At 41.3% G+C, this 13,409-nt stretch overlaps 1 protein-coding gene across 4 annotated transcripts in view; it reads left to right on the top strand.

Moving 5' to 3' along the window:
* The window catches only part of plxna1.L (plexin A1 L homeolog), a 256,200-nt gene extending 249,898 nt beyond the window's left edge, over window positions 1–6,302 (top strand). For 3 of the 4 annotated variants that reach the window (XM_018256516.2, XM_018256518.2, XM_018256517.2), the window contains 3 exons: window positions 23–235; window positions 1,520–1,670; window positions 3,234–6,302. In XM_018256516.2, the coding sequence (XP_018112005.1) occupies window positions 23–235; window positions 1,520–1,670; window positions 3,234–3,329 (460 nt within the window). In that variant the 3' untranslated portion in view covers window positions 3,330–6,302. 4 annotated transcript variants of the gene reach the window in all.
* The last annotated feature ends 7,107 nt before the right edge of the window (window positions 6,303–13,409 follow it).

Here is a 13,409-nt window from a genome sequence, read left to right as displayed (position 1 = left end):
CTCTCTCCGCTCTTTGTTCCAGTTTGCCACTGAGATTCTGGGTGAACGTCATTAAAAATCCACAGTTTGTGTTTGACATTCATAAGAACAGCATCACGGACGCCTGCCTTTCTGTGGTAGCCCAGACGTTCATGGATTCTTGTTCCACGTCAGAACATAAGCTGGGCAAGGACTCCCCAAGTAACAAGCTGCTGTATGCCAAGGACATACCCAATTACAAGAGCTGGGTGGAGAGGTGAGTGGCTGAGGCTGGTCCTGATGTCTTCCAGCAGATGTTTGTTCCAGTAGATGTGTATCACGCACATGTTGTTGTGCACTACATCAGTGGCTGGTGTACTTCTTGAACGGAATTGTGAGTCCAGTGCTGGTTATAGTCAGAACTAGGGTTAGCCAGAAGAGGCATGTGCTTAGGGTGCATTTGTAGGAAGGACAGGCTCCAGAAACATGCCTCCTCTGCCTCTAGCTTAGGGTTGCCACCTTACCCCTTTAAAACTGAAAACATATGGAATCCACAGCATGCACGGCTAATTAGCAATTCATTATGATGCATGGCTGCACAGTTCAGTCTGCTGCATGCATTTAATTAGCCATGCAGACTGTGGATTCCATATGTGTTCGGTTTTAAAGGGGTGAGGAGACAACCCTACTCTAAGGCCAACCCTGCTTGAGCTGCGGTAGAATAGACAAGCTGAGTTGTGAAGCAGGGGGTGGCAGGGAGGTTCCCAATGGAGGTGGGGCGGTGAAAGAGTTTGGCGATCTTTTTTTTTTTTTTAAGTAATTAAAATATAATGTTGCCCTGCACTGCTATAACTGCTGTGTTTGCTTCAGAAACTCTACTATATAAACAAGCTGCTGTGTAGCCGTAGGGGCAGCCATTCAAAGCTGGAAAAGGAGAAAAGGCGCAGGATACACAGCAGATAACAGATAAGCTCTGTCGTATACAGAGGGATTATTCTGTTATCTACTCTGTATCCTGTGCTTGAATGGCTGCCCCCATTGCTACACAGCAGCTTGTTTATTTAAACTATAGTAGTGTTTCTAAAGCAAACACAGCAGTTTTACCAAGTGCTGAGCAACATTACATTATATTGTCATTCCTACAAAACACTTTCATTTTTAGTGTTACTCCTTTAATGGAGACTGAGGGTAGAGTTGAAGAGAGGGAGGGGTTGATGCAGGGGGTTGGCTTGGGCTTTCTTAGGTGCTGGCCTCTGGTTCTCAGTATTTGGGTATGTGTAGGCCATAATTGGAAACCTAACTAAAAATAGTTCTTGTAATCAGAGCTGGTTTTTAGTGCAGGGCAGAGAAGGCCTTTTCAGTGGGTCCCTCATGTAATTGTAACTGTTGCATCATTTGTATTTATGAAAGGTTTGTGCAATCTGCAGACCTGAGTGGCTCTAAGGCTGTTGCCCTTCTACTGTATGGGGAATATTATTTTAGGGTGACTGCCTTATGATCTTTTGTTATATGTCCCTGTGTGTGAATCCCCACCATCTCATCATCATATTTCCCACTGCAGGTATTACGCAGATATTGCCAAAATGCCGGTGATCAGCGACCAGGATATGAGCGCGTACCTAGCCGAACAATCGAGGTTACACCTGAGCCAGTTCAACAGCATGAGCGCCCTGCATGAGATTTACTCCTATATCACAAAATACAGAGACGAGGTAAGTACAGAGATTTTCTGCTCTGACTTATACATCCATTTTATCTCCCGTTCATGAGCTGGGAGAAACTCGCCACTTTATATTTAGCTCATAAACAAGCTCAGTTCTCTGTCTCTCTTATTAAGATGATAGTAATTGTATTAACAATTAACTGGATACTAATGAGCACCAACGATAGCTGCAGTGAAATGTCAAAGCAGGGGGGGGGGGTGTTGAATATCCATGCAAATTAATGTGGGAGATAGGCTGTCATTGGGGTTGAGCTGGTGTCAAAAATAGATGTGATTTATTATATATACAGTATTTATTTTTATGCATGATCTGGCCATATCAAGTCTATCTAATCACACAGTGGTAACTCTTCTAACTCATTCAGATACAATGGGAAACTGCAATGAACTCCCTATTGCCCCTGTAACAAATAGACTGGAGCTTTATGTTCAATTGGTATTGACACTTTATTGGAAGAATTCCAGTTCATTTAAAAACCACCGATTAAAACTGATGGCACACAGAGGTATTTTGGGTTTGTCTATTTTTTTTTTTTAGGCGAAAATCTGATGACAATCGCAATTGTTGGGAATTTCATGTGATTCCAATAGGCAGAAATGGGGTGCCATTAATTCATGGACTGACTAATAAACGTATATTCGTAGTTGTTTTCTTGAAGTCAGTGAGGTGTTCTATCACAAGTGTTTCTATGATTTAAGCCCCATCCTTTGGCCATGGGCCTCTTAAATCCTTTGGGACCCACCATTTGACCATGGGCCCCTAACAAGGTTACTATATATGAAAACATTGCTTTGTCAGACATTTTTATTAGTATATCTTGCATCAAAGAAGTGTTTACCCAACATGGTCCTCTATTCAATCTTCAAGATGAGCTTCTAGGACTTCTATGGAGCAGAAAATAGGCATTCTATCCTAAAGATGGCCATACACGGGCAGATAAAGCTGCCGATATCAGTCGTTTGGACCAATTTGACAGCTTATCTGCCCGTGTATGGGGGCTTCCGACGGGTCTTCCCGATCTATATCTGGCCACGATATCGATCGGGAAGGTTTGATTTTTAATCGACCGACCCGTCGGAGCCCCTTGGCGCATCGTAATTCGATCGTTCAGCCGAACGTTCGAATTACCCCCAATATAGCCATGCCATTAGTGGCATATCGGGGAAAGATCCGCTCGTTTGGCAATGTCGCCAAACGAGCGGAACTTTGAGTCTATGGCCACCTTAAGACTGGACCCCAGAGCCAAGGCTCTGCTCCCCCATAGGGGGATCCAGACCCAAACGTTGGGAACCACCAAGAGGACTTGGCTTGAAGACATGTCTGGGACATCCAGCTATGTTGTTGACTGGTCCATGAAATTGAGGCAGGTTTAGGTGTTCTTAGTAGACATGGCTCTATGGAGGGAGATATCGTTATACTTACAGCTCTCTGTCATAACAGAGTCACAGAAAGATATTTTAGATTATATATTTTAAACTCTTAAAGGGACAGAAACTTAACCAACTTATGCTTTAAATCACATTGTAAATCAATTTCACGCTTCTTTTGTAGATTTTAACTGCATTGGAAAAAGACGAACAAGCAAGGAGGCAGCGACTAAGAAGTAAACTGGAACAGGTCATCGACACAATGGCGCAGAGTAGTTGAAGTCCATGTTCTCTGCTTTGCTTGGTCCCCCCAATGGCTGCCGAGAAAGAGGGAATCCTGCAGGCTGACTACAAATGCTCGCAGCTATGGACACCGCTCACTGCAGGAACTGGTTTGGAACTTCCATGAGAGAAAGAACAAATCCGCTTGCAAGTGTGTATATATATAAATATATACATATAAAGACTTTAGAAAACATTTCAAAGAATGACTTAGAAACCTTTATAAAAATAAACAGTTTTAAGGGACTCAAATTTCAATACAAAATTAAAATATAGATTTAAAACAATGGGAGCTGCTTGAACGTTTCAGGGAAGAGACAGTACGCCTGGCCATGTGACATCCACGGATTACGTGATAGACCGGAAGTCGTTGCCTACCAAGGAAAACAGATTTCCTTTTCATCCTGTCTCCCCCCTAAAAATCCCCGGGCTACTCTCAAACCCTAAACGACCTCCCTCTTTGGCTTTCAGCCACTAGTGTTAATGCTATATTTGCACAATTAACTGAAATTCTTGGGGTTTTTTAAAGAAAATGAAAAAAAGAAGAAAAAAACAAGGAATCCTAAAATAAGATGGAAAAAAAAAAAAAGCAAAAAAAGGTGTTTTTGTGTTTCTGGAAAACCACAATCAAAACCACTCCACAAATTCTCCTACAGGAAGGATAAACTGTTCCAGAAGCTTTGATATTTTTCTAGATTTCGTTCTGTGCCATGTTTCCTTTGAATGTCGTTTTAGTGAATAAAAATCGGGAAAAATGAATAAAGAAGAAACTCTTAATTGTACTACATGGGGAGGGAGAGCGAGATGTCCCGAAAGGGGCAGACAACCTTCTGTTATGGAGGGGTAACAGGAACAGTTGTGGAAACCTGGAAAGAAAAGTTACATTTCAAGTTTCTTAGGAGCCCCACTCCCCACCCTCCGTATATTTTTTATTTTGGAATGAATTGTGTTTGATTTCCGATGAATATTGGATATGTTTTGTTTCCTCCAAAATTACGATACAAGATGGAAGCACATTCAGAGTCACAACACCTCTTACACATGTATATGTATGATTTTGCTTTGGGAAGGCATAGTAATTCTGAAAATGCTTTGCAATGGCAGGGTTCCAAAAGCCACAAACACTCCTCCACTTACTAGACTAGAATGTCCATCACAATCCAGTCGCTGGTTGAGCTTGTTAAGAGTCTTGGTCAACAGTCGCTTGGGCTTCTCTGCTATCTTCATTCTTAATGGTGGCGTGGGATTGGTGAAGATGGGACAATCCACTGGTTTGGTGATGACCTTGTCATCTGTTTTTTAATTTATTATGAACCAATATGGGAGGACAGTAAAACAATGGGAGAGGTGTAAGTTGCATGGTGGCTGTGCTAATATGGGGAGGGGGTGGTGTTGATGGAGGGAGCAAAAGGTCATCTTTTTAGCCATTTTATTGTTTTTTTTTTGGTTTTATTGATCATGCCTGGTCTTGTTTTTCAACATCTGCCTTTATTTGGAGGAAGCATTTTAATGGCCAGTCATAGAGAAAGACATAGACAATTTAGATGCTTTTACTATTGTAAACATTTAAGTGTAATTGTTTCTTAGCTGTCCATATGTATGTCCCAGCAAGGAATGCAGTTTTGCCCCATTAGCAGTTGAGGTGACAACCAAGGCATCCTTTGGCTTTACCTTTACATCCGTTCCCCCCACATATCTTATTTTAATGTTAGCTGCTGAAATATTCCAGAGTCATTGCATGGCTGGTGTACGGAAGAGTCCTTCATAATATAGTGAAGAACCTGGATTCCACGCTGTACCTTTGATCTATGTATATCAGACCTTTCATTCATGCAGTTGGAACATCACATTTTCATGCCAGAGGGGACAGCAACTCCGCACAGCAGCGGAATTCAGATTGGTGCAATCTATAATGTGAATAAAATTGAATACATTTCACCTAGCGGCTCATCACTCCGGATGTGAGCAGTCGTCTGGCCTTTCCCTTGGCTCATTCTCTTCCACGGAAGTTATTACTGGTGTCTGCCATAGAAACTTAAGGCTGAGGGCATGCATGGTGCGTTCTGTCCCACTTTTTTATGTTGAGGGTGACCAAATTGCAGAACTTATCTTAAGTAGCTTCTCTTGGTAGATAATTAGCATTTTGGCCCATATGGCACCCAAAAGTCAGAAGCTGTAGTCCAACACATGCCAATCCTATTGATACACATCTGAATGGGACTCATCACTCTATGCAGGCCTTTGCTCTTGAGCTCCATGGAGCATGCCAGAAACAAAGCCAGATGGCAATGGGTATGTACCCAAGCTTATCTTGGAACCCCAAGAAGTCTGTGTGGAATTAGCCATGCCTAAGAACCAACCTAGTAACCTTAGCCTCTCAAGTAACATCTACTGGTTGCCTAAATAAGAATTAAACCTATTTCCTCAGAACCGATTAATGTCACACAAGCAAAGGTGGGCTCCCATCTGAAAAGCTACAGGTTGTCCAATAATACCCTGGTATATTTGGTAATATCCCCAATTTATAAGCCTGGAGACTTCTCAATGATATCACGGGATCCCATCCCCCCAAAAAATAACTAGGGTTGAATCCTTCCACTGTGTGTTGCGGTCCCCTCAGGCATATTTGGTGAAGCACACCCCTTGGCAATTTCTACCAGAAATGTGGTTATTTTGGAACCTTTAGGCCAGCTGCCAAGCTTGGTCCCATGCTCATATAGGTGTTTCCAGTGGTAGATGGGATGGCCTCCTCTATGTTTATCCCTTTTACTGTCACCGTGATATGATTGGAACAACCAGAGCAAATTCCCAGAGTGTTCTGGCCTACGGCAAAGTCTGATTTGTGGTTGACTTGAAGCTCCGCCGAGCCATGGTCTGTAAATATCCTCTGGCTATTTTAACGTTGCTCAGATTTAGTACTTGTAAATAAATTCCTCGCATCACAAAGAGATTAAACAACATTTTTGCTAAATAATACTCGTCTGTGGCTTCTTTTACTCCTCCTTTGCTTTTCTGGTGCCTTATTGGACATTATATAATATAGAGTTCATTGTATTAGCCCATGCTGCTGCACAAAATCTCTGGCCTCAGCGGTGGCAAAGTTAATTCTATTAGCTTATGTTTTATCTGGTCAGAACACTTGGCAGCCAGATAGACTGCCTTACGGCTAACTGAAAATTAGATTTAATTTGGCAGATGCTGCAGAACCATACAGCCGCTTCTGTATCTTTAGCTGCCGCCTGCACTCAGTTCTTGGAGATTTCACTAACCTGGAATATGGGATGAAAATAACCAACCAAGAAAGTGTTTCTCATTTTTTTCCATATACAAAATCACCCCCCCCGTTTTCAAGAAATGAGCAGTTTACACTTCTGGGCAATTCACTCCAAAAGTAGTAACTTCAAACTTTTTGCCAGCTTTCTATGGTTCTCAGTAGGGAGGCACCAAATCCAGGATTCTGCCTTTTTCAGCAGGATTCGGATTCAGCCAGATCCTTGTGCCTGGCCTAACTGAATTTTAATTTGTACATGCAAATTAGGGTCAGGAGGGAAACCATGTGACTTGTCAGAAATCAAGGAAGTAAACATTTTTTCCCCACTTTTTCCTTTCATGCCCCTAATTTGCAAAAGGAAATAAGGACTACGTTCAATATTTGGCTGAATCTTTCACAAAGGATTTGGGGATTTGGCTGAATCCCAAATAGTGTTTTCGGTGCATCACTAATTCTCAGTGATTGAAACAGGATGAAGTGAAGATTCATCTCCTCGTCATTTCCTCATATGCTAATGACAGTTTCAAACCTGCAAGATTCATTAGCTGACTAATAAATATGGTACATAGTGGAGATATTTGAGTAGGCAGTACACAGTTATTAAATGATATAGCTGCATGCAGGGTAGCCATCAGGGGGGAGAGTTGTAGGGGGCCCCCTGCTTTCTGAGAGCTGCTGACTTCGGGAAGGCGGGAGCACAAGGGGAGGTATCTTCTGACCATTACTTCCCCTTATTGGTCACTGAGTTTAAGTCCCGGTTGAGCTGCTCAGGGATTGGATAGCTGAGGTTTGAACTTCTCCTCCAGCTCATCCAATCACCATGCAGCTTTACCAGGACTTGCAATTCTGTGACCAATAAGGGAAGAAAATGCTGTCACTGGAAGAAGATGCAGCCATCTGTGCTCCCCTCCTCCCTTCTGTAGTTGGCAGCTTTTATACTTCTGGGGGGGGGCAAGTTTTTTTACATGGACCTTTAAGGGGGGCCCTGGCCACCAATTTTTTCCCCATGTGGTGTCCTAGCCACCAATATTTTTTAATGGGGGGCCCTGACCACAAATGTTTTTTTAATGGGGGGCCCTGTCCACAAATGTTTTTTTCAAGGGGGGGGCCCTGACCACCAATATTTTTTTATTAACATATGGGAACCATAGCCACCAATGTTTTTTTTTTTTAGTGTGTGGTGGGGGTGGACCTGTAGGTGGGGCTTGTGGTGGGTGCAGCCCAGGGGGCCCAGGAAATTTTTTCATATGGGGCCCTGCGATTTCTGATGGCGGTCCTGGCTGCATGTATGGCCAACTTAAGCCCATGCTAGGGCGTCTCCTGCTCATCAAATTGCTGAAACAGCACAGAGTAGCAGCCAATTTCTTTCGTAGGCTTTAGTAAAATAGTATAACACAATAGTAGCCATGCTACAGCACTCTCATATACCCAATGACAAATAAGTGGCTTAAAAGGTGCTTCACCTTTAAGTTAACTTTTAGTATGTTATAGAATGACTTATTGTAAGCAACTTTTCAACTGCTCTTCATTATTTCTTTTTTTTTTATAGTTTTTTTTTTAATTATTTGTCTTTTTCTTCTGACTTTTTCCAGCTTTCAATGGCCCCCTTCTAAAAAAAACAAATGCTCTGTAAGGCTACAAATGTATTGTTATTGCTACTTTTTATCACTCATCTTTCTATTCAGACCTCTCCTATTCATATTCCAGTCTCTTATTCGAATCAATGCATGGTTGCTAGGGGAATTTGAACCATAAAAACCAGATTGCTGAAACTGCAAACTGGAGAGATGCTGAATAAAAAGCGAAATAACTCAAAAAACACAAATAATAAAAAATGAAATCCAATTGCAAATTGTCTCAGAATATCCCTCTCTACATCATACTAAAAGTAAAAAGACCAGTAAAAAAAATTAGTTTCTACTAAAAAAAACACCCAGACAGTTTTAACTTTAACTTTGCAGTCTTTATTAAGAAATTATTTACCGATTCTCTGCTTGTGCTCCTCTTCAGAAACGGCGACAGGGCGCCAATCCATCGTGCGGTGCTAGATTTCTCCTCCCTGCTTTCTACAAGAGCCAGGGAGGAGAAATCGAGAGCCGCACGATGGATTCGTCGCCGATTCTGAAGAGGAGAGCACGTGGAGTATCGGTAAGTCATTTCTTAATAAAGACTTTGCGAAGTTAAAGTTTAAAACTGCCTTGCTGGATTTTTTTTTTCGTTCAGTAGAAACACATTTTTTTTAAAAAAAAAAAATTTAATGTTACTTGTCCTTTAATTCAAAGGGGAACAATCCCTTTAAGGGTAAGGCCACACGAGACGATTCGGGGAGATTTTGTCGCCTGGTGGCTAATCGCCTCGTCTTCTGAGCAACAATCTCCCCGAACTGCCTCAGCGTGTTTTCCCATAGGCTATAATGAAAAGTCGCCTGCGCTAATGCACACGCGGCGATGCGTTTTCCATAGTCGCCCAAAGTTGCCTCAGTGAGACAACCTTGAGCAACTATTGAAAACGCATCGCCGCGTGTGCTTTAGCGCAGGCGACTTTTCATTGTAGCCTATGGGAAAACACGCTGAGGCAGTTCGGGGAGATTGTCGCTCAGAAGACGAGGCGATTAGCCACCAGGCGACAAAATCTCCCTGAATCTCCTCGCGTGGATTAACCCTTAGATGCCAGCACAATGAGATAACAGGTTGTGTAACCCAGATGGTGGCTTATAAATCGCTGAACATAGGCTTATACCTTGTGATTGGATTCTAAGGTTTATCAGACTCTGAACAAACTACATGTGTGTCTAATATTCCATCCCTGAGTCAGCAGTGTTCACATATATACTGTGCTATGGGGCTGATTGTAATTAGCTGGGTGTAATCATGTCCTCCATGCAAGAAATATGGATTTGCTTGAGAAACGCAACCCTCAGTCTGCCATAGGTCACAAGCATGGCTAGAGGATACCCCAAACTCACTAATCAAAGGAGAAACATATTGGCTTTGGTCATTTAGCATAAGGAGCCTTATTGATATGTACAATGATCTTCCTATAAATCAAAGGTGCAATTCTGGTCGCCTTAATGAACATAGAATCCCAATAACCAATCAGTCCATTCTAGTGGCCTGTTGGCATGAAATGGAGAATGCTTGGCTGGTGTTACTGAGATGATTTTTTTTTCTTACATTGTTTAGCCACAGAGGTACTCTTCTTTAATTTAGCTAAAACATCTCACATACAAATTGTGTGAGTTTCTAGATCTTTATTTGCTCAGCATTTATTCGTGAATGAGTTGGTCAATATTTCCCTCAATGGCTGAAGACCATGGCTGACAGCTGGAACAGACAGTTTAGTACCGTTCAGAATGCTCCGTATTCAATCGGGAGATTGGTAGGACAGACCTCCAGTTGCATCTCCATCATCATGAGCTTGAGTTGTAGGCGATGGAATGAGCTAGTGGAGGGAAGAAGAAGCAGGACCCATCCAAGGGGAATTGGTTTAGACCCTAGACCAGTCATGGTTGGCAGTGGCATAACTAGATATTAATGGGCCCCACGGCAAATTATTTTTCAGGCCCCCAAAATGTCTAGCGGTTGACCTGTTTTACCAATATTTATTGATATAAATTAGGGCCTCATGGGGCCCCTATACCTCCTGGCCCCCCTGCAGCCGCAGGGTCTGCTTCCTCTGTAGTTACACCCGTGATTGTTGGGCTTCTTTAGTTTAGATCCCAATTTGTTCAGGGAGACTTTTGACTTATAACAACGTTACAAATGCAGGTATTGGATGCGTTATCCAGAAAGCTCCGAATTACAGAAAGGCCATCTCCCATAGACTCTATTTTATCCAAATTTTGAAAAATGATTTCCTTTTTCTCTGTAATTATAAAACAGTACCTTCTACTTGATCTCAACGAAGCTATAATTAATCCTCATTATAAGCAAAATCACATTATTGGGTTCATTTAATATTTTTATGATTTTCTAGTAGACTTACTAGAATTACGGAAAGATCCCATGTCCAGAAAAACCCAAGGTCCTGAGCATTCTGGATAACAGATCCCATAGCTGTATATTAAAACCATGCTATTTAAGCTAGGGATGCACCGAATCCACTATTTTGGATTTGGCCCGAACCCCCGAATCCTTTTGCGAAAGAATCGGCCGAATACCGAACCAAATCCTAATTTGCATATGCAAATTAGGGGTGGGAATGGGAAAAAAAATTTACTTACTTGTTTTGTGCATAAATTCACTTGATTTCCCTCCCTGCCCTTTATTTGCATATGCGGATTCGGTTCGGCCAGGCACAAGGATTCGGCCGAATCCGAATCCTGCTGAAAAAGGCAGAATCCTGGCTGAATCCCAAACCGAATCCTGAATTCCCTAATTTAAGCCCTAGTTCCGTTAACTCCAAATCTTACTACTATTTAAATCTATTATAGTAAGTTTAGCCATTTTCTCCAAATTTCACCCTAAATTGCTTTCAGTCTTGAGGCCCTAAAAAAGGGACAGACACAATGACAGTTACACAGAAGTATAAACCCAGCGAGAATGAGGAATAAATGGATTTTGGGAAGTTGTATCAGGAGTCAGAGGCAGCAGTGCAGAGAAGAGAAAGGGACAGATACAATGACGGTTACTCAGAACTATAAACCCAGTGAGAATGAGGAATAAATGGATATTGGGAAGTTGTATCAGATAAACAATTTCAATAAATATTGGTAAAACAGATCAACTTTAAACATAATTTGCTGTGGGGCCCAGTAATATCTAGTTACACCACTGATCCCCCTAGGGTGGCTAGACCCACAGTTGTAGACTATAGACTCATTTACTATTTTTATAATAGTATATTTTATTACTCTATTTTTTTGGTGCCACGTCAACTGAAATATATTGAAAAGCACATGTATTCCTCTCTGTATTTTGGGTACAATATAGTGCTCTGTTCACTTACCTGCACAATTGTTCTCTCCTCCAGTATTTGCTGCAAACTGTTCCAGGGCTAAAGCACATTTTATTGTAGAAGATCATAGTAAATTGCTCCAAGACATTAGTAAATGAGTAACAGTACATTTTATTTATTCCTTGCCATGATCCAGGCACCGGGTCTGTGTGTTGTTGTGACATAGCTGTGCTACTTGTTTCTATTCCTAGCCCAATTACAAATACATAGGGAACAGTTCTAGAGACAAGGATAACACAAACAGACGGTTCATAATAAAGCAACTGGCAGGTGAGGAACAATGCGGAGCCCGAGCAACCTGCTCTAGGGAGTAGAAGTAAGAGCTTTGTGCTTTGGATCAAAGATCCGGGATTCTACAGGGTGAGTAGCACATTGAGCAGTATAATTAAAGGGGTGGTTCACCTTTATGTTAACTTTGAGTCTGTTATAGAATAGGCCAATTCTAATCAACTTTTCAAATGGTCTTCATTATTTATTTTTTATATTTTTAATTATTTGTCGCCATACCTCCCAACATTTTGGCAACATTTTTTTGACCACACCCATTTTTGTGCTCAAACCCCCTAATTACCATGTTCATGTTACAAAATGTGGCAGGTTATGAAAGTCTGAACATATTTCTGTGGTTTTTTTCAGTTATTACAGTTTTACTAATGAAGGTGAATTGCCCTTTAAGCTACGAGTCTAACATCTCCCAAGTGACCTGTTATCTTATATTGTTACAATTACTTTTTTTTCTTATCTCAAAATTGTTACAACAGTATCTAATCTGCAGCTGTGGCTGTTCTGGGCTCTCTGCCAAAAGCCAATTAAGTTAGAAACTTTTCTGGCTGTTCAGTGAAGAGAAAAACGGGACTTTCCAGTACAAACGAGGGACTGCGGGTTGAGCTGTCAAAAGAGGGACTGTCCCTCTAAAAACGGGACATTTGGGAAGTATGTGACGCCTTCTTCTGACTCTTTCCAGCTTTCAAATGGGAGTCACTGACCCCATCTAAAAAGCAAACGCTCTGTAAGGTTACACATGTATTGTTATTGCTTCTTTTTATTATTCATCTTTCTATTCAGGCCTCTCCTATTCATATTCCAGTCTCTTATTCAAATCAATGCATGGTTGCTAAGGTAATATGGACCCTAGCAACTAGATTGCTGAAATTGCAAATTGGAGAGCTGGAAACAGGAAAACCAATTGGAAATTGTCTCAGAATATCACTCTCTATACTAACAGTTAACAACCCTTTAATGTTCCACTTTGAGGCCCATCAACTAGTTAAGGCCCCCTGGAAGCCATTGGGCAATTTTTCTTAGCTAAACTGGTAAAAAAAAACAAGAAAAATCTTAAAGGAAAACTATACCCCTCAAACAATGTAGGTCTCTATAAAAAACTATATTGCATAAAACAGCTCATACTCTATGTAAAACCCTGCTTCATGTAAATAAACTATTTTTATAATAATATACTTTTTTTAGGAGTATGTGCCATAAATAGAAAATTGCCATTTAAAAAATAAGGACCGTCCCCTTGGATTGTATGATTCACCGTGCACACAAACATACCAAACAAACCATACATGTTCGGTCATGTGAGCCAATTAAAGTCATATGCAAAAGTTTGGGAACCCCTGTCAGCCTGCATAATAATTTACTCCACTGTCAACATAAAAGATAACAGTGTTATGTCTTTCATTTCCCAGGAACATCTGAGTACTGGGGTGTTTTCTGAACAAAGATTTTTAGTGAAGCAGTATTCGGTTTAGGGGAAGGCTACAAAACAAATTCTCAGAGATTTAAACTGTCAGTTTCAACTGTAAGGAATGTAATCAGGAAATGGAAGGCCACAGGCACAGTTGCTGT

The sequence above is a fragment of the Xenopus laevis genome, chromosome 4L (genome assembly GCF_017654675.1).
Source record: "Xenopus laevis strain J_2021 chromosome 4L, Xenopus_laevis_v10.1, whole genome shotgun sequence".
NCBI lineage: Eukaryota > Metazoa > Chordata > Amphibia > Anura > Pipidae > Xenopus > Xenopus laevis.
The sequence above is the reverse complement of the archived record's forward strand: the minus strand, read 5'-3'. Positions and strand labels throughout refer to the sequence as shown.